Here is a 20,431-nt window from a genome sequence, read left to right as displayed (position 1 = left end):
ATTGATTAACTTCTCATTATAATAGCTCATAAATAAGCAGATGACATGTACAAGAACATATTGACGCGCTTGCATTCCTGTAAAACTTATTTGCTGAAAAGGCAGGAGCAATTCAAAGAGCAATTTTAATATCAGATATCCATTAAAGCGCTTTGTTCTTTAACATTTGGCATTTAATATTCACTCATCTGGATTGTTTCCAGGCCAGCAGTGACAAATGATCAGCTAATAGAAACCTGCACTGCTGTAATAGCTTTTAAAAAGGTTCAGATGAGGTTGAAGAGTTCAAGTTCCAATTTCAATTGCAATTAGAGGCATCTTTCTTTTGTTTATCTGTTGCCTTCAGGTCAAAAGTACCTTTTAGATAACAACGCCAAACGCCACAAGGAGCATGAAGTGCTTCACCTTTGTACTATGTTGTTTTTTCTCTTGATTAAAAAATAAAATGTCTATAAAATGTGTATTGCAGTTTCCCAAAAGGCAAAGGTGAAGTCTTCAAATTGACGTGTTTAGTAAAACACTGTATACTTGAAAATATTGGGCTGTTTTATGAATCAATATAACTAAAAAGAAACGTTTCTGGAGCCCAGAATAACCCCCAGAACAAAAGCTTACATTTTTCAAATGATTATGTGATCATTTAGACATGCATGTCAAAATGATCACATAATCCTAATTTGGAAAATGTGTCATGTTTAGTCTGCATTAAGCATAGAAAACAGATACTTTTAGGTTTATCAAACTGTCTCATCAGCTGTAAAAAAAAAAATAATTAAAAAAAACAGGCCTTCAAGACACTGGACTCCCAGCAGTAAAAACAACATTCATTTGTCACTCATGCCAGGATGCTTGTGATAAGAAGGACTATTATGCCATTATATCTGCTATGTGGAGGAAAAGGACAGGATGAGGAGGAAGAGAAGACGAGGGGAGAGTGGGGGCAGACAGTAGGCTTGGTGTGTTGCTGTGTTTAGGATTTCATCGCCCAGACGACTACAGACTAATCCCTGGGGCCTCCTTCCTTACTTAGGAAATACTTCCTTCCGTCGGACTGCCAGAAAAGGTGATTTCTCCTCTCCAAACAACTACACTGAACTAGAGAAGCAAAACCCAAGCAACACGGCAAGAGTCTGAGAGAAAAATATGACACTAATGTCATAGAAATTGTAGGGTTTGTGGTGAAATCTGAGCAGTTCCCTCTTCGTATCAGTTATGGAAAGTCCTTTTTCACAGTCAAATGATCTAAGGTACCAGAGTACAGCCCTAATTTGTGTCTGACTAAAGTTGGGCATCTAAATTATTTAAAGAATTCTGGTTTAACTTGAAGGCTACTTTCAGAAAAGAGCCCATTATGGCCTGAACCATTCACTTAACATACCACCAAATCAAAGTAACGTGGTTTGTGTGTAAAGCTGTGAGTGTCAGCTCAGTCTCTGCGATACACTGCTAACGGTTGTAGACTTTCTTAGCTGCATGGTCAGCTATCCCGCACAAACATCACTGTGAAATAGTACGCCGCTGGTGTTTGTAAATCTCTAAAAAGGAGATTCAAACTGTATAAATCTGTCATAAAGATACAGTTTCTGTTTTGCAGTGCGCTGTATCATCTAATCTTGAAATGGCCTAAAGACAACAGCCAGCAGCCATAAATCTCCATTTCAAACGGGCACGCAGGAGACAAACAATGTAAAGTGCTGACTGGTGTGTGTATTTTTAGGGCTCATCTCTATGCAGTGAGTGGCTACAGTGCAGTAAGTGTGTGTTTGAAAGCGACAGGAGAAAAATGTAAGACAGAGGAAGTCAGTGTGCATGTGCATTCATGTTAGCAAGTGTGTGTGTGTATGTTTGACTGCTGATGTCCACCTCTGGGACACAGCTGGATTTGAAGAAGTGTGTCAACTGCACTGGATCTCTTGATGGGCAGTAAACTAAACATACCACCATGCACACAGTCTCACAGGATGATGGAGAGTCAGCAATTAGCTTTATGTCTGACACTGTAAAAGCACTCAAGGGTTTCTCTTGGAATGTCAGATGAGGATATTGGGTATTAAAAAGTTATTTATAAAAGAAGGCAATATAAAAGGGCCTTCTGTCGAAAACTTGGAAGAACTATCTGAGAGAGAAGAATAAGAGACACATGCTTTAACATTTGTAAAGTAAAACATGTTAATTAATGACTCAACATTGTTGCTTTCTGGTCTGGAGAAAATTGATCTTGTGATTGTTTTGAAGCGAGGTTAGCTTAACTTAGCATAAAGACTGGAGACAGGGGAAAACAGGTAAATATCCAGTTACCAGCAGGTCTACAGTTCATTACTTTATGTTTTACCTCAATGGTTTAATCTGTTTAAAAGAGGATGCAGAGAAAAACATAGGAGGTTATGTGCCGGACTATCGGGCCCCAGAACAGTTACCAGCAAACCAGCAGAGACTTCAGGAATAGAAACTGGTACATAACCCCGTGAAAAAAATGTAGGATTGTTGCATTTAACAGTTGAGATTTTGCTTGGATTAAATAAACGAGACATAATATGTTGATTAGTGAGCTTTAGCAGATGCTTCAGCAGATGTTGGCTTCGACAGAGCCCGACTAGCTGTGCCCCCGTTTCCAGATGTGCTCAGCTAAGCTAACTGATGGTAGCTTTGTGTATTTGTATTTTTTTTTTTTCCCCCATAGACCTTCATTCATGTATATCAGCAGATTTCTTTTTGCAGTCCATCAACTTCCCAGTACGAACACTTAAATAGCCCTTACTTAAATCCTTAGGTCCTAAAAATTGTAAAATGTACTGATAGCCAACCAGGGCCCGCCTCCAAATCTGTAAATATATCCATGAAAACAGAGTAGCATTAATCTTCCCATACAACTCCCTGTCAGAAAACAAATGAACATATTCCTAAAAGGTTAAACTATCACCTAGAAGATGTCAGACATGCTGGTTAGCTATGCTAACCAGCATGTCTGACATAGGGCCTGCGAAAGGAGCTGGAGTAACTAGCAGACGTGGTTTGTCCGATTATACGTTGTTTCTTTGCAGCAGTCCAAACGCTTGAATTGTGAGGAGTATTGACGCTGAATAATCCTGCTTCCCTCTAAATCCTCATCCTCTGACTTCAAACACCATGAGAAGACTTTCAATAGAATCTGGCATCCTCCCAACTTTCTCTCCGTCATTCGCTCATTCTTCTTCTCCTTCGCATTCTTTTTCCTTCTCTGTCCTGCCCTAGATCAACTGTCCAGCCTTGAATCACAAAGCCAAGCCCAAATTCTGTTGAAATCTGGAGAAGAGGCCCCTGCGTTGGCTGGAATACACACCCACACCAACACACACACACACGCACACACACACACTCCTCTTGTACGAAGGACAACAAAGAAGGCACAGCCGTGGACGTGATGGACAAAGAGTCTGCTAAAGGTCCAACACAAAGGAGCAGAGAGCAGGTTAGAAAGGATTTCAAAACCAACGGTGAGAATCAACATTGGAAATCTTCAAACAACTCCAACCACCACTCGGTATATTCAGGTTATTCATCATTCATTTTATAAGGTTGCGTGTGTGGTCACTATTGGACTCAATATTATGTATTTTCTTATACTTGACAAAAAAGCACCAAGAGCGTTCTTTGTAAAGGTTTGCTCAACAAGATAAGATAATCTATCATACGCTAACATCATGCTCACTATAAAAAAGCAAACATACCATTTATCGCATCATGGGTGATAATCTACTCAATAAATATACTGATGCATAGCAGGTAAATTTACTATGCTCAATTTAACGGTGAGAAAATCAATGTTGCAGGTATTTAGTCATAAACAAAAGTATTGGACAAGTTCACGCAAAACACTGCAGCAAAATTTCACTCAAAACCACACAGGGAAAGAGGAAAACTCAGGGTATCAACAAAGTAATTCATCATCAGGAGGCCATACGTCCAATGCATGTTGAGATATCTCACAGGACCATGAATATCTGTAGGCGTACAAATGTGCATGACGATCCTTAAAACAAATTGCAGGACCAGATAACCAACTGATAGCCAAATATCCAACCTGAAATATCTATATATGCCATAAATGGTATTAAAGGGCTGATGTCTTTAATCTTACATCTCTTATATTGTCATATCAAGTCTTTTTAATGATTTCCCAAAATGATAAAATATAAAACTTCAATGTGAGGCCGTCTGGATTTTCTAGAGGGGAATGTAACACAAGGAATGTTAATTTCTAAGACAAAAGATCCTAAAATGCAGAGTCCTATAAAAAGCAGCATATTTTCCCTGACTGAGGCGAGCTGCCAATGTGTGACCAACATAGAAACTTTACTGGAAGGGAACACTATGTTACTGTAGTCAGCAGTAGCGGGCTGTGATTTGAGAGCAGGGCCTTCAATAAGTGCTGTATAGTCCACATCACAGGCCGATTCGGGGAAAAAAGTGTCAGTGCGCACCAGTCAACAGCGCTGGAAGCAGGGCACAGCGTCCCTCCCCGGCAAGGAGAGGAGTCACAGCAAGCGCATAATCTTGTGCCCGTTCTAAAGTACGCTACCGGAGCCGACGTGCCACCTTCGGCCCGAGCCTTTCCAAGCCGACCTAGAGTCAGTCTTGGCGCACTACAGTGGAATAAATGTGCCCAACGAGGGGCAGCACAGCAAGGGGAGAGCACAACCCGTCGTGTCAACAACAATGCATGTTGTCCAAATCTATCAACAGACGTTGCTACACAGCAGCGCCGGCGACAACCCCTCCCTGCGCCAAGAGGCACACCTTGGATGCAGCACCCCCAGGTGCAGCAGCAACAATAGCGCTGCTGCTTTTTTATGATTAAATACGACTGGAAATGTAAAAAAAAAAAAAACAGTAACAAAATCAGCATTTCACTCACCAGATGCACGTAAAACTCTGTGGGAAAGGGATCATCGGTAAATCCTGAGATTCCAGCTTCTAGGTGAGACGCTAGCTTCACTGACCAATCACAGCGCATGTTAATGGTCACATTAACATTGGTCACACATCTGTGACTAATCACACGCCTGGGGTCTCGCGAAGGCTCTTCCATGTAATCTTACGTGGATAAAGAGAAGTGAAATGTGATTGGATAAAAAATGCTGTTCAACAGGTCCCAAGAAAGTAGATGCAGAAGAGGTGTGTTCCTCCAAAATTTAGACTTCTGAAGCAACTTATCAAGAGTGGAAATTAAGTTAAATGAGACGGTCTGAGTAATGTCTTTACGGCATCGTCCGATGTGACCAAGACAGCGTAGATCTTTCTGGTCTACACAGAGAAGGGTATGCAACAAAGTTCCCAAGGCCAGAATCAAACCCCTATGTCGAATGTGCTGTCAACTTTGGGCTACTAAGTTGCTTCAAACAATTCTGATATTAATGTGAAATTTGTAAAGAAAGAATAAGTCAATGTCTGAAGAAAACCATGTATCACCCAATTTGGACCTCTGATCAATGTCAGGAATCAACGTTACTTTATCTCTATCCCACAGGAAGAATGAAAAAAAGAGGATGGTCCATGTATCTACAAATGTGGTGATTTTTAAGTTTAAGTAAAGACTGAAAGATTAAGAGATTAAGGAGTCAGTATGTTCACTGGTTCAGTGTTCAGTGGTCACAGTTGAAGGCTGGGTGTCTGTTGCATGATTTATCTAGTTTTTTTTTTAATAAAATCAAAAATATTCTTTTATAGAATTCAAACTCAGGATGTAGTGGTCATACGGAAAGGGCGTTAGCCAAATGTGCCCACACTTTACTGGACATAAACTAACCAGAATGTCTGCACTAAAATAGAAACTCTGCAACAACAAAAAAACTCTATAACATCATCTGTCTAATCAGCAGCAATCAAAACAACTTTACTCCACCCCCCACTGAGTCCTCCTTGTTTGGCACAGTGAGCTGCTGTAATTCAACGGCTGATTGTGGTCTCAGTGAGGCTGTGGGGCCACCGCCTTTCAAATATGTTCCTCTTTCAATTCAAAGAGTTAAAGGTGAGGAGTAGATCCTTTAAAAAGCTGGTAAACAGAAGCACAATTAGCATGTATGAGTCCTGGCACAACAGGTTAGTTTTTCACTTCAACTCAGCCCAGACTGTCTGATCTTACATTCTTGCACCACTTGTATTCTGAACAAAACAGCTCACAATTATGCAGGGCAAAGATAAAGGCTGACCAGCTGTGTCTGCTGTATTCTTGCATCTCATGTTGAACTTGTTTTATTTTCCCAGGCTCGAAAACCAAAGTGAAACATTAACTGGCAGGAAGACCACAAGCCACAGAGTGTTAATGGTCTCAACAGCTCTGTGCCACAGACAGTAAAGTAACAGCAGCATTACAGCCAGTCACATCAAGTGATCATGTCATATTGGTGGAGTCTTTAGGATGAATTATGGGACATTAAAAACACATTTTGGACAACTACCTCTAGTCTAACCAATTTACAGATGTTAAGTGTGTATGCATATACAGCACAAGGGTATTACTTTTTTTGAAAGGATACTTCAACATTTTCGGGAGATCTCTGATTTACTTTCTTGCCAGGAGTTGGAAGAGAAGATCGAACACACCCCAACATCTGCACAAGTGTGGAGCACGAGCCAGAATATGGTTAGCTTAGCTTGGCATAAAGACTGGATGCAGAGGGTAGAGTTGGACTGGCTCTGTCCAAAGATAAACACAAACATGTCTCCCAACACCTCTAAACCTCCCTGATTAGCCCATTGTGTCTAGTTGTGTGTTTAATTCATAAACAAACAGAATCTATAAAATGTCAGCAGCTGGGATTGGAGGCGCTGGCTCCCTGGTGACCTCTCGAAAGGACTCCGGGAAGTCATTGCACACAGAGAGAAACAGTTAAAGCACTTAACCCTCTGTAAAAACTGGCAGATACCGTTTCTGTATGGATTACATGAACGAGATATAGCCATCAATCAGTGTGCATTCCATAGGTTATTTAGAGGACTCAAACTCAGTACTTAACAAACAGATAGGAGTGTATTATTGATCTTCCCATCGGCTCATTTCCCCACATATCAAACTATTCAAAGTAGTAGTTCTTCATTATTGGTGCCCTGTAGGTTAAGCTAAGCAAACTCGCCGCTGGATGTGGCTTCATATATCCCCGTATCAGCATGGGAGAACAATTATTGCCCGTAGGTGTGAGTGTGAATGGTCGTCTGTCTCTATATGTGTGGCCTGCAATAAACGGACCACCTGTCCAGGGTGAACCCTGCCTTCACCCAACGTCAACCGGGGATCGGCTCCAGCACCACACACACCCTAAATGGGATAAGCGGTGTGGTTTATATTTTCATCATTTCCCTTCTACGATTCTTTTAATTACAGAAGCTGGGGTGTCCTTCAGTTTTGCAGGCGACACAAGGCCATGCACTTCTTTAATTCTTAAATCAAAGCCTGCCTCAAAGGAGAGCACTCCTTTAATCTGGTGATCTTAGACTGTTTCGCTATGCTTTTGAGCACCCCTCCTCAGTCTCTCTGGCATCTCAACAGCTGATTCATAGTGGGCTCTGTTTTTTTTGTTTTTTTTCCTCCTGCCCCACAGGGCGCTGGGATTGCACAGGTTGGTTGCCATGGATGTAACACAAACCTGCACAAGGCAAGAAAAAAAAAGATCTCTCCTGAAGCCCCGCTGAGAAGGCTGCATATTTGTGCATTGTGTGGACGACGCAGGAACCTCACAATCGGTGAATCGGTCCTGAGAGACTTACTGACAGAACAGGACCAAGATGGGAGGAAAAAATGGTGTGCTGGGAAGCGCCAAGGTCATCTGCTCGACAGTATGCTATCAACTTTGTCTTTTTTCTTTCTTCTTTTATCCCAGTTGCCCAACTATTTCTTGGCTGTGAAATGATGAAAAAGGCAGCAGTCAGGTTCATTTAAGGACCAGATATTAAAATGTTGAGGCGCATTCCTCTGAAGAAAAGAGAAAAATGTAATGAGCCATTACTGCGGGATGAGCTGGGCTTTGAAGCTCTACTCCTAATTAACATCTCAAGCACTTGTTTTCACTTTATTACTCATTATGTTAAAGTATTGGGCGCTTTTTCTACATGTGCCCTTGATGATTTTTTATATATATATATAACTGTGGCCTATTACAAGCAAAACACATCAAGTCCCTGAGGAAAAAACATTTTAAATAGCATTTTATGGGTTTGTGTTATTTCTCAATGTCTCCTGATTGTTTCAGACTGTTATCCATCTGCATTCCCCTAATTTCTTCATTCCTGCTCTCCCTTCAGCTGCATCATATAAAGATGCCTAATTGAAGGCTTTGCAAAAAACAGATGACCACATTAGCCTCACCCCTTTTAACTCGTCCATCTTCCTGTCTGTGGTTGTAATGCATTATACACTCTGCATGTTCTCCGTTGTCTCTCAAATTACAGCAGGCTGCCAATCATTTAGGAGACTAAAACTAAGGGACTTTTTCTTTAGAGATCCCCACCCACCCACCTCCTAAGAGAGTCATATTGCTTCCTGTACTCCACAAAAGTGTTCATGGTAAAGCCTGACAGTCATCCTGCGGAGGGCAGCCAGTCAACATTGAATGTATTTTCAATTCGAAAAAATTGCGAAATTGGCCCATTTCCACTTCAATTACAATCTGAAAACATCCCAAACAAAACTCACAATCACACAAGATGAATAACAAACAATTCATTCATATTAATTCAGCATCAATGACTACTCCCTGGCTAGGAAAGACAAATTAAATGCTTGACTTGTGTTTCTTTTATGTCTGCACATGAACAGAAGAACAGCTCTTTTTGCCCCACTCTGGTAAGATTGAGGAACCTGCCAGACAATTCTGTCCCTCCGTGCTTCCCATACATATGGTGCCACAGAGAGTTTTCTCCATGTGACAAAGGCTCTTAAAACCTCTACGGCCAAATAGAACAATGCCACGTGGGTGGCTCTCTTTCTGGCTTTGTGCGTGTGTGTGTGTGTGTGTGTGTGTGTGTGTGTGTGTGTGTGTGTGTGTGTGTGTGTGTGTGTGTGTGTGTGTGTAAACAGATAAGACTATGAGACAACATTTCAACAAGCATCAGCTTTCAGCACAGATTTACTTCAACAATGAGTGACGAATTGTGTATATATATATAAAAATATATATACATATGTGTGTGTGTGTGTGTGTGTGTGTGTGTGTGTGTGTGTGTGTGTGTGTGTGTGTGTGTGTGTGTGTGCGTGTGTGTGTGTGTGTGTGTGAGCTAATAGCTTTCATGGTAAGATGTTTGGATACACTATTCCCCTGATTAGAAGTTGGTGATGGTGGTGGGCGGGAACGTGCCAGCAAACTAAGTCATGCGGTAACAACGTCAGCAAAGAAGAAGACTTCTAGCAAGCAAACGCAGATGTAAACAACACAAGACATGAAATAATAAAAAACAGCTTTGTGAATGTTTCACGGATGAAGGAAATGCACTCAACGTGTGTATGAAACTCCATCGACACATTTAACGTTCTCTTGCATTTTTAACAGGGATTTGCACAAGTGACCCACGTCAAATTCAGCAAACTCTTCTAACTTCGAATTAGCATAACTTTAAATTAGCATAATCAATACCCCAATTATACTATATAGGGCTAAACTACCTGCCACATAGGTCAGAAATTGAAGTCCTTCTTGAGATAAAGATAAAGAAAAGTCGATAATTTTAGCAGAATTAAGGGACCTGCGTAACATCCAAGAAATGGGGAAAAGAAAAAAGGAGAATGATTACTGCAACTGGAGGGCGTCAAAGTATTTAAATTGTTTTGAAGTTTAAGTTGGTCATATTGATATTGCAGTGTTATACAATAGCCAATTAACATTATTGGTGATATTGTTTGAATCTCAACAGAATTATGAAATGTACATTTTATAGGTTTTCAAACTCAATATTGCGTCAAAGTCCATGTAATGTACTATACAGTCCATTAGTGAAACACTGAGATAACTTCAGAGTGACTCGTACAACAAGTGTGGACCTCGTGAATTGTGTTTGGACTGAAGAAATTCAAAATATGACAACATTTGTGTATTTGTGATCCGAAATTTCTCATACAAGCCACATAGGCACAAATCTGTTCGTACAAGTGGTTCTCATGAGGCCTGAGGTGTTTTGGTGAGAAACTGAATGACTTATGAAACGTTAGAAGGAAACTCCACAGAGAAACTTTAAACAATTATTCAATCAACATCACACAAACTGTAATGCCAACCTCTCAAATGTGAATACTTTGGAAAATTGTGAACAGCATTTGGTGACTATTTCAACTTTTAAAGACCAGGCAATTATTAAAGAAATCAGGAAATAAATCATCAGATTGATCAATAATGAAAATAATAGTCAGATGCTACTCTGGTTAGGACTGTAGTTAAATAAATAACCAAACCACCTTCCGGACACAACATACCAACTAACAAAATGTAAGATTCAGAGCAGTCACACGGCTGCCGTGCCTCCAATAGGAGACTTAAATTGCTGAGTGCCTGTTGCCCCTTGTATTACGCAGCTGGGATGTTGGAAGCAGCCGCCAGTGTTTGTTGACTGATGAGAGCCGATGTTGACAGGAAACTCTGTTTGGTTTGGCAGGAGAGCACACTGGCTGCCATTCCACAGCTGAAACCATGTGAGTGCTGTTCAATTTGTAAGTATTTTGAAACGGCTACCAGCCCCTGTAGCCTTTATGACTTGAAATGAAAAGACCAAAACCAACAATGAACTCATAGTGACGAGTATTGTCTGTGTCGCCAAAGCCCGGTTTAGCTTACTCGCTACTCACTCGAGCGCTACGTGTGTGTTCATCTGCAGCTGAAATTATACTCCTGTGTAAAGGATGATTCATTTTGGGGGAACTAATTTAAGAAACTAAATTTGTGTGCCTGTTTTTTAAAGGTGTACGTCTTCCGTTGGGGGCTGAGAAGGAAGTCAAAATTGTGTTTTGGTCTTTTCATGGGATTTGACAATATTAAATATATAAATGAATGCCAGGGGACATCCAACTGGCAAGAGGCCCCGGGGTGAACCCAGAACACGCTGGAGAGATTGTATATCTCCTCTGGCTTGGGAACACCTCGGGGTTTCCCAGTAAGAGCTGGAAAAATGTTGCCGGGGAGCGAGACGTCAGGAATACCAGCCAATGCCTGCCATATGGACGCATGGATAGATGGATAATCCTGCCAGGGATGGATAAACATGCCCTCAAACAACTTCAATAAAGCGGTTTGCAACTCCATTTTAAGGTAACGGTAGGTGGCAAGCTTTATAAACGTCATCCCTAATGTTGAGTATTTTAGTTCACCTTCAGAGCCTGAGTAGACACATCAAACATCAGAGGACACGAACAGGGCAATGCCCCTGTAAACCTCAACTAAAACACTGTGATCATGCAAAGGCTCTCCTATAAATCATTTGATTTTAGGAGTAGGATAACAGCCCTTCTTTTAACTGAGACACGTTGTTAAAGAGAATTGGCTTAATGATATGTTTCAGACTGTACATTCAAGTCATAAGCTCTGTATTTGTTGCCCACTCATTTCAGTCGTCACATGACATCCATCAGCTAGAAGTGGGGTGGGGGGGACGTCCCACGCTGGGCAGGGAGAGTGCACAGACAGAGAACGGCAAGTTGTTGCCTGTAAGTTCACTGTCATGCTGCTGAATGAAAAGATGGAGAGGAATGGAAAACAATAAGAGACGGAGGTTAAAAACACATGCGGGGATGGATGGCAGCCTGGTTAGGATGTGTCGATGGCGGCTGCATTCCAGCCCTCTAAATATGAGTATTTGATTTTCCTATCAGGACACAGGAGAGTGGGACGCCTTGCACAGGAAGAGAAGCTATTAGTAAAACCCCAGTTCATATCCCTGGCAGACATTCACCCTTACAGACGGCCTCCTGAGTCTCCTACAGGAACAGCCAACCTATCTAATCCCAGGATCACAGTGCAGCGGTAGATCTGGAAGGAGGACAGACCCTCCTCTGTTTGCGCTGAAGTGGAGCCTCACTGCGCGCACACACATACACACACACACACACACACACACACACACACACACACTGACTCATCCAATGTTTTTTCAACACCCCCACACAAACCCAAACTTCTAAAAGGGGACTATAACTCGGAAGCACACACAAACATCTACACACGTACAATTATCCACGTAAACATTTGCGCTTTCATCTCAGCGCACGTTTATGAAGTTTAACGGTGATGAGTAAACACACACACACCCAGCAGTTAACTCTTACCGTGAAAAGCAGCCACATTGCGCGAGATGAGGAACTTGAGGCCGGAGCTGGACGTCTGGAGGAGGTTCTGGATGTCCCTGCGTGCCGCCATCTGGTACTTCTCCTCCATCTTTTTGGTGCAGCAGGTCAGGTTCTTGGACATGCACACCTGGAGGTCTGGACCTGAGAGACATTGAGATTGATTGTTATGATCCTAAGTCATTATAGATAAGGCGGTGAGGAAATGACATACGTCTTTGCTCTTTTTTTTCAAACGAGAAAAATTTCCGAATGTTATTGTGAGAAAATACTAAAGAATAGTAACCTTAATATAGTCAAACAGAACGTACAATACACATACTTGCATGCAAAGATATATAACATGACTAAACATGGGCAATAGGATACAATATTTTTATTGTGTAGAATATTTTTTTACTTGTATTTATTATTGGCATTTTTCAGTACAGGTACATGGTGTTAATCGACCGTTTGAGGATTTTTGAACGTGGCCAGGTATTTATTTCTCAGAGAAAAGAATGCTTACCTCAGTAATTTGAATGTAATGCTTCTATGTGAGAGGCACACACTGAGCTGGGGGGTCTGAACGCTCTCTTTAAGGGGCTCCACTTTCATTCACACATTCCACAGACATGCAAGTCAGGTAGATTTGACACCTTGAACTGCCCAAAGGCGAGCCTGAATAAGTGAGTGTGTCTGACTATCTTCTGAATTATCTCTATGATGAACAGGGAAATTGTTCAAAGTGACAAGCAGCTTCCTCTGGCACCAAGAGAACAACACTGGGAGTCTAAAGTCATGCAGTCCAGCCAATGCAGAGATTTCACTCAGAATCACAGAGGCCGAACTGCGGCGCAAGAGGAAAGGTCAGAGGGGATCATCGCCATCATCTTAGAGACACAAACGAAGAACAAGGGGCATGAAAAGCACATGATGGGAATATCTGAATGAACAACAGACCTTCTCTTTTTTTTTAAACATAAAACAAGTTCAAATATGCTGTAGTTGAGCAACCAAAACACGTAGACCCTGAGAGGAGATCTGAATCAAAGTGTTATCACGTATAAGCGTTAAGTGATTTCTCAGGTTTTCCACTAGGAAGAAATGTAACCAATCTGCACACGGAATCAAAACATCTTTAAAAGAAACCCCAAAACTCCTTCGAAAGCCCCCCTGACGTGTCCAGGCAGGGTGCGCAGGGCTGTTGCCAGAGACGCTATCAGCTCCCTGCGAGGTTCAAGAAGAGTGAGGAGGGAGCAGTGCAGGCGATGGCACACGTGGAGGAATTTAAACTCTGCCAGATAAGACAACTTGAAAGAGCCCCAGGTCTTGCTTCTTTTTCTTAACCTCAATGCTCCCAGAACTAGTTCCACAAAGAGCAGGTTTTGTTTGCCGCGGTGACAGACCTCTGACTTGTTGTGTTCTGACCCAGGCTGAAGGCTGTTTGGCTCTTCTTATTAGCAAACATCTAAACCGTTCTCTCATTCGCTCAGATCCTTGGGATATCTGGAGGTTATGTTTCACGAACCCACGGGTCAACTTCTTAAAAAAAGATTAATTCTCTCGGATTGACTCAACCTCTCACACTACAGCCTCTTATGTATCAATCCGACTCCATCAAGGAAACGGTTAACATCTTTCCGATGTCGAGGTGCGTTTAGACCTGGAGGAGTGTGAGGGGTTGCCAGAGAGGTCAGTGAAGGTGCAGCTATAAACAGTAGCAGGTGTTTTTACACGGTTAGTATATAGCTACTGAATCAGAAGCTTATCAGCGCTACAGGAGACACCCATAATTCAATTCAGAGAAATAACTTTTCAGTTGAAAGAGAGATTTAGGCCACAGGCTCGTGGAAGGGACAGAAGCGGTGATGGCATTATAAGGGTTAGTTGGAGGTTTAGGAAGCATTTGAGGGTTTTTCTGTCAATGTAATCAGTTTTCCTCGCAGTGGCAGTGGTGAAGTTTGGAGGGAACAGTTTGTGGCAGGAGGGAAGTCAACACCATTAAGATTTATTTTTCCAAGAGAGAGCAGCAGCAACCCGTCCAGTCAATGATAGCCCACATGAAATATCCACACCCATAATTCGCCACCCCTAAATCGTGTCATGTGGAATTACATTATGGGTGATGTTCAGAAAGTTAAGTGAAGCCTAGTTTACCTAACTTTATATAAAATAATTCCTGTTTATCCCTACAAGCCACTTATCTGCTTTAGACAGCCAAAAGGAGCCGTTTGGTTTCTTTTTCGTCATGGCAGTAAGTAAGCTCTGCAGCTTACTGAGACCATTGATTAGAGATCACTCTGAAAGAGACTCCGACTTTTATTCTTGCAGTAATTCAAGACACATGAGGTATGTCCTCCAAATAAGCTATCTTTCTTTTAAAAAAGTCCCACAGTAGGATGCACTTTAAACGGCTTAAAGCTCTCGTGTTCTACATTATCATTATGACTGCACACACGCCTCTAAAATGTGTTTTTAAAAGGTGTGTTTTGTAACTACAAAGAAGTACTTCAAGAAGCCAGAAAATGACAGGTCCGTGCAGCGAGTGAGATCAACAGTGGTAATAAGGTGTTGAGCGATTTTTCGGGCATATTTCTTTCAATCAGTGGTTGACATGCTTTGGTTGCTGACATGTAAATGACAAAAATTGGCAAATGATCAAGAAAAAATGTGACTTGATTTGTATTACTTGCTGGTTTATAAGACTTTAATTGCGTGAAGAAAAATGAAGAGAAAAAAAACATTAAACTTGAAAGAAAGACGCACACGCACGCACACGCACACACACACGCACGCACACACGCACACACACACACACACACACACACACACACACACACACACCCAGCCAGCTGTTTAAGCTTACTCACATTACCTACCAGGTCTGGGGCTTAACGGCAATAATTGATTTGGTCCAATTTGTCTGAGTTGGAAAACTTTCCGCACTTCGTCACATCTGTTTGGGCTTCCAGAGCAAAACCCGGAGCAACACGCCAGGAACAAAACGCAGTTCGCCCACAGATCACCCATTTTAATAAAGTCCAAGGTTAATACTCCACGAGAATAGACGCTTCTTTAGAAGTTACGGCTTCTTCTGAACGTGTAGTCCGCTCAGGTGAGTCCCTTCCACATCTCCGGCAACGGGATTCAGCGTCGATTGTGTTGCGTAAATGTTCTTGCCGATGAAACGTTGCGGGTCATCATTTACATCCAGACACACAGGGGAGAAAGTTGCAGCGGTGTGACGAGTCTGTTTGAAAGCGGCATGTTGTCCAACTTGGCTGGACCGACGGCAGAGGCGGTACCGTGCCCGTACCTGCTCTCCGCGCGCCAACGCGCGGCGGCTTGTTGGCGCCATCTAGTGGACGGGCCATACCGCAACTTTTAGGATACAGCGATGAGTTAAAACAGAAAAACTAGTCAATTCACAACCGAATTGAAGATTTTTCTTCATTTGTTTCCCATTAAAATAGCTCACTATAAGCATCGTGGATTTCTGAGGGATATATATTTACGGGTTGATTCATACTGACACAGGATTGTTTATGCCCTTTATCCAAAATGCAGCCGGACTAAACACAGTGACACCTGATATCCAATCGTAAATATTCTCAATTTTAAAACGAATTTATTTTAAAACTACTCTATACCACTAGTATGTCCGTAGTGGAATTAAACTGTAAAATAAGTTTGAATGACATCACCATGGGTCATTCAATTTTTAATTAGAAAGTGTTTGTTTCCCCCCATTTCCTGGTCTTAAATATTGTGCCATTTGTTTTAACACAAAAGAAAATACCAACATGTAGGTATTTGCAAGGATTTGGTGAGCATTTAGCATCATAACTTAGGCACTATAACATAAGGCTAACAGCAAGTGATTTCTAGTTAAAATGTCAGTTTTCAGGTACATTTTATGGTAATGTAATTACTTTTATGGCCTTTTTTGCTGAGTAAGTTGGAATACGTAAAATGATGCCCAACTATACCAATAATTCACCCCTCAGTATGAGCAGAACTACTGTTAGATGGGAGCTCATAGGATGTGATCGTGCCTGGTGCTCAGAGCCAACTGCATCACTGCTGCTCAACTTCATGTTACAAATTAGAACTAAAGCACATGACCCAGTTGGGGAATGGAATTCATTCAAATGTAGTCAAAGACTGTGGCATGTAATATTGATATTCCCTAGGCTGCAGAAATGATCAAAAGTACGGTTTTGTCAAAGCCAACAGGCATGTTGACCCAATATTGTTCCATTTGCATTACATATGGTGACATGATAAAGTACCATTACAATGAATTAGGACCGTAACAAAAGCTTTCCCTTGGCAGTGAACTGGAGGGGATGGGTGTAACTACTATAAACACTTGTTAGCCACTGTAAAATACATTTTGTGATGTGAATACAAATTAAAATAAATTCAGAGGGAAAAGTTTTTAAATGTATTCTATTTCAAGAACCATTACATTTTAACAACCCAACAATTACATACTGTTTATACAAAGCAAAACATTACACTATATGAAATTGAGTGCAACAGTTTTTAAATCACTTGGGGTTATGATCCGGGTCAGCTCCATCCCCTTGTTCCTATACAGGCCGGGACAAGTGCAATACCTCGCGATACACAGCATTGCTACTAATCCCCACCTGCATGGGATGGGACATCTCCAAATAAATATGCAAAGAGTCATACACGTCCAAGTTTTTGATGAAAAGCTAGCCAGTTGGTAGAAATTAGTTCATCAGCCTAGTCAGTTTTGCATGGATTTGCACAGCAAACATAAGTTAAAACTGACTGCAAACCAGCAAAACTGACCATGTGATGTTTCAAAGATTGTATGTGATTATGAACATTTAAGTTTCAGAAAGATGCAGTAAGTTAGAAGTACTTGAAGTGCTTACATTGCAGTAGATAGGAGAAAAACACTACCTGCACTATAAGCACTTTAGTACTGCTGAAACTGGCTCACTTGAAAAATGGAAGAAAAAAACACCTTCTGGTTTTCAAAAACAGCATGACATGTGTATCATAAAAAAAAGATGGTGTTTAATGGGACACCCCAAAACAAACAAGCTTAACAGGTGGTGAGCAAGCAGGCCACCATCAGTTTTGCATAGATTTGCACAACTCATCTATTCTTGTAGTGCAACTATGCAAAACTAGCAGAGAACTGCAAGATAATTGTGCCCAATTGGAAATTAATAATGGCATTAAAAGTGGCGCATATCACAGCCCCTTATGCCAGAAGGAGCACTTAGGGCAGTAGGTGCTAGTCTATTTCACTATCTGCACTAGATGCACCTTAGCACAAAGACAGTACTTCAAATGACATGTAACATCAAATAAATCGGCACATCAGTGTCTGAGTATTGCTGTAAGTGCCTCCACTGCAGTAGGTATAACATAGTACTACCTGCACTGTAAGCACTTTGACAATACACAGACTGATTTCAGCATTGCTGCTCTCCAGCACCATCGGAGAGATGACCACATGGCTCCAGGTTGCAACTTGGTTTAGGGTCCTGCACTTCATGGTGGATCTGGAAATAAAATTTAAAAAGAAACACGACACAAGACAGCGTGTTAAGACAATAAATTTGACTTTTGGGCATTTGCAACAAGTTACGTGTGCATGTTGTGTGCGCGCGTGACAAACCAGCTTCTTGTAAATTGAAAACGCGGGCTCCGTATTTCCATCCACCGAAGCCGTGCGCCCCTACTACTGGTATGTCGGTAAGTGCAAGCGACAAGTTTGTGTTACAATATGTTATGATTTAATCGCAGCAGCACGAGGTCACAGGAAAAACCATGAATGAGCAGCTCAGCCTTGCGGCCCGCGTTCCCTGCGACACTGGAGCGCGTGCGCACGGAACGGTGTTGTTCACCCCTCCCCCACCCGTATTTAACATGGCGCCTCGAAGTGCGCCAACCTTAGCATAAACGACTTTTAACCAACCAAGCTGTACACCAATTTAGAATCGCACACTGCAATTTTACAATTGTATGTTTGTGTCTTTAGAGGAACCACAGTTGACCTGCAAGTTTCGGACCTCGGACCAAACACGGCCACCGTCCGTGTAGGACGCTCCCATCACTGGTGGGGAAGGAGCTTAGCTACCGCGAGCTAACGGGCTAGCTTGACGAAAACATGGCATACCGTGTTACTGTGTTAAGACTTACGTTGCCCCTTGGAGATGCAACAGGGGAAGTTCGAGGTTTTGACAGCGAAATAGCTGGGCTTCAAAATAAAAAATGTGGTGTGCAGGCTCATAAAATAAGAGTTGGGCGACACTCATTAGCAGTTAGCCAACAACAAACGAGCACACTTTTAGAAAATATACAAACGACACATCTGCCCCGCTGAGTCAGCTGTATACAAGTCCTCCTAACTTTATATTTTTGCGAGGCCCATCTCAGTATCGTTGGTGTTTACCAGTGAGCGTGTGGCGACTGGACGCAGCGAGGCTACGCTAGCTGAGCTAAACCGCGCGGCCTAAAGCTGCCCCATGTGCTGCTGCTTTGTTCTGGGGGCACTTTAACTCACACACCACTGCACTCGAGATGGCGTAACAAATTAACCACATTTATAAAACTCACTCCCCACACATCGGACTCGTGTGTTTAAACCAACTTCAGCGCGGTTAATAGGGGGCCTGGTTTGGTTACAACTAGTTGCGAGAGCGCAGTGGAGAAAAGCTCCGGACAGCTTTTCAAATCTCCCTCATTCCCTCAATGGTGGAGCAGAGGGGGCTGCCATGCGCCTCACGTTACACTGTTTTCATCGCCCGCATATCATCGTTTTAATACTTTGGATTCCCCCACCGGCGAGATAGCTAAGACACGTTTAAAACACGCTTAAAAACACATGGATTTGGGAACCTAGTCAGCAAAACTGAGAATATAAGAAGAACCCAAAAACACGACTTCCTCGCCGATAAACATGCGCTCGGTAGACACTCACCAGCCGAAATCCACCATCTTCGCTCACTTGCTTGGGCTCTTGCCGACAAAAGAGAGAAATAAATACGCAACTATTCCGAAAACTTTTCAACATGCGGACACAAACGGAACATAAAGTGGAGTCCGAGTCGATCGCGAGCCAATTTACAGCCCAGATGCGCTGCTTAACAATGATTGCGGGGTTAGGAAAGTGGCGCGAAGGCGACCAGTTGGTAACCATGTGGGTGAATGAAGGGCGGCTCCCACTGAACGTAAATATCTAGCTACAACCCCCAACTCTCCCATTAGCATACATAAACTACGGTACTTCCGACCCACATCTCCAACCAAACAGCCTCCACCTCTCTGCAAAGGAAGGAGGGAAACGGACGGGGGTCGCTGGAGCTTTCCGCGTCTTTAAATGTAAAGGAAATATATATTTGGACATTTAACGAGTAGGGGAAAAGCCTGCGTTTGTCAGAGAGTTGTATATTCATTGGAGTTTTGCATTAGGCTATAGGTTAATATAAATATAAATAATCTCAAAATAAGTTTGATATTTTCCTGAGAATAATTGCGCCGAGTAGCGAAACTAATTTATATGTAAAGTGACCACATGTTATGCATTAAGTGCCCTCAGTGTTTGTTTATTTAAAAAATTAAACGACTAATTAACCTGTTGCTGCTCCACAACACATTCAAATTAGCCCACAGTCTGTTGTGTGTTGGAGCTCATTTATATTAATTACTTCTTTTTTCGTGTGTGTCGGCCTCCATATGTAGAAAACAAAACGAAATATTTCTTGAATGTTGTCATTTTGAAATCTAAGAGGTTGTTCATATTGTTGTAAATTGAGATACAGTCACCTTTAAAGATAAAAACAACTGGTCTTGTATGTTTTATCAATTAAAAAATACAATTAAATGTCTAAAGATATTTTTTCAATCATTTTATGTATTTAACACCCATTATAAACAAGTATTATAACTATGGGATAAATGTATTTTAACATGTTTTTCTTCAATCTTACCTAAATGTTCAAAGACACATTATTTAATTAATTTGATAGACTGTCATTGATGTCAGATCTTCTCGTTCCAGTTTTCTATCGTAATTTAGAAGTTTGAGTTGTGGGTTGTAATTATCTGTTAAATTTACACAATTGTTTTTTTAGTAACATTTTTACAGTAAATTTGTACAGA

At 41.7% G+C, this 20,431-nt stretch overlaps 1 protein-coding gene across 1 annotated transcript in view; it reads right to left on the bottom strand.

Annotated features, from left to right (window-relative positions):
* The window catches only part of gpc5a (glypican 5a), a 105,823-nt gene extending 90,312 nt beyond the window's left edge, over nt 1-15,511 (bottom strand). Inside the window, exons 1-2 of the mRNA XM_068575058.1 lie at nt 15,160-15,511; nt 12,281-12,442 (exon numbers count right to left, since the gene is read on the bottom strand). Of these exons, the coding sequence (XP_068431159.1) occupies nt 12,281-12,442; nt 15,160-15,310 (313 nt within the window). The 5' untranslated portion in view covers nt 15,311-15,511. The remainder of the gene's footprint in view (nt 1-12,280; nt 12,443-15,159) is intronic.
* Between the last annotated feature and the right edge of the window lie 4,920 nt (nt 15,512-20,431).

Source organism: Clinocottus analis, unplaced genomic scaffold (assembly GCF_023055335.1).
Source record: "Clinocottus analis isolate CAN_PGR_092001 unplaced genomic scaffold, fCliAna1.0.p SCAF_1, whole genome shotgun sequence".
NCBI classification, from domain to species: Eukaryota; Metazoa; Chordata; class Actinopteri; order Perciformes; family Cottidae; genus Clinocottus; species Clinocottus analis.
This window is presented reverse-complemented; position numbering and strand designations above follow the sequence as displayed.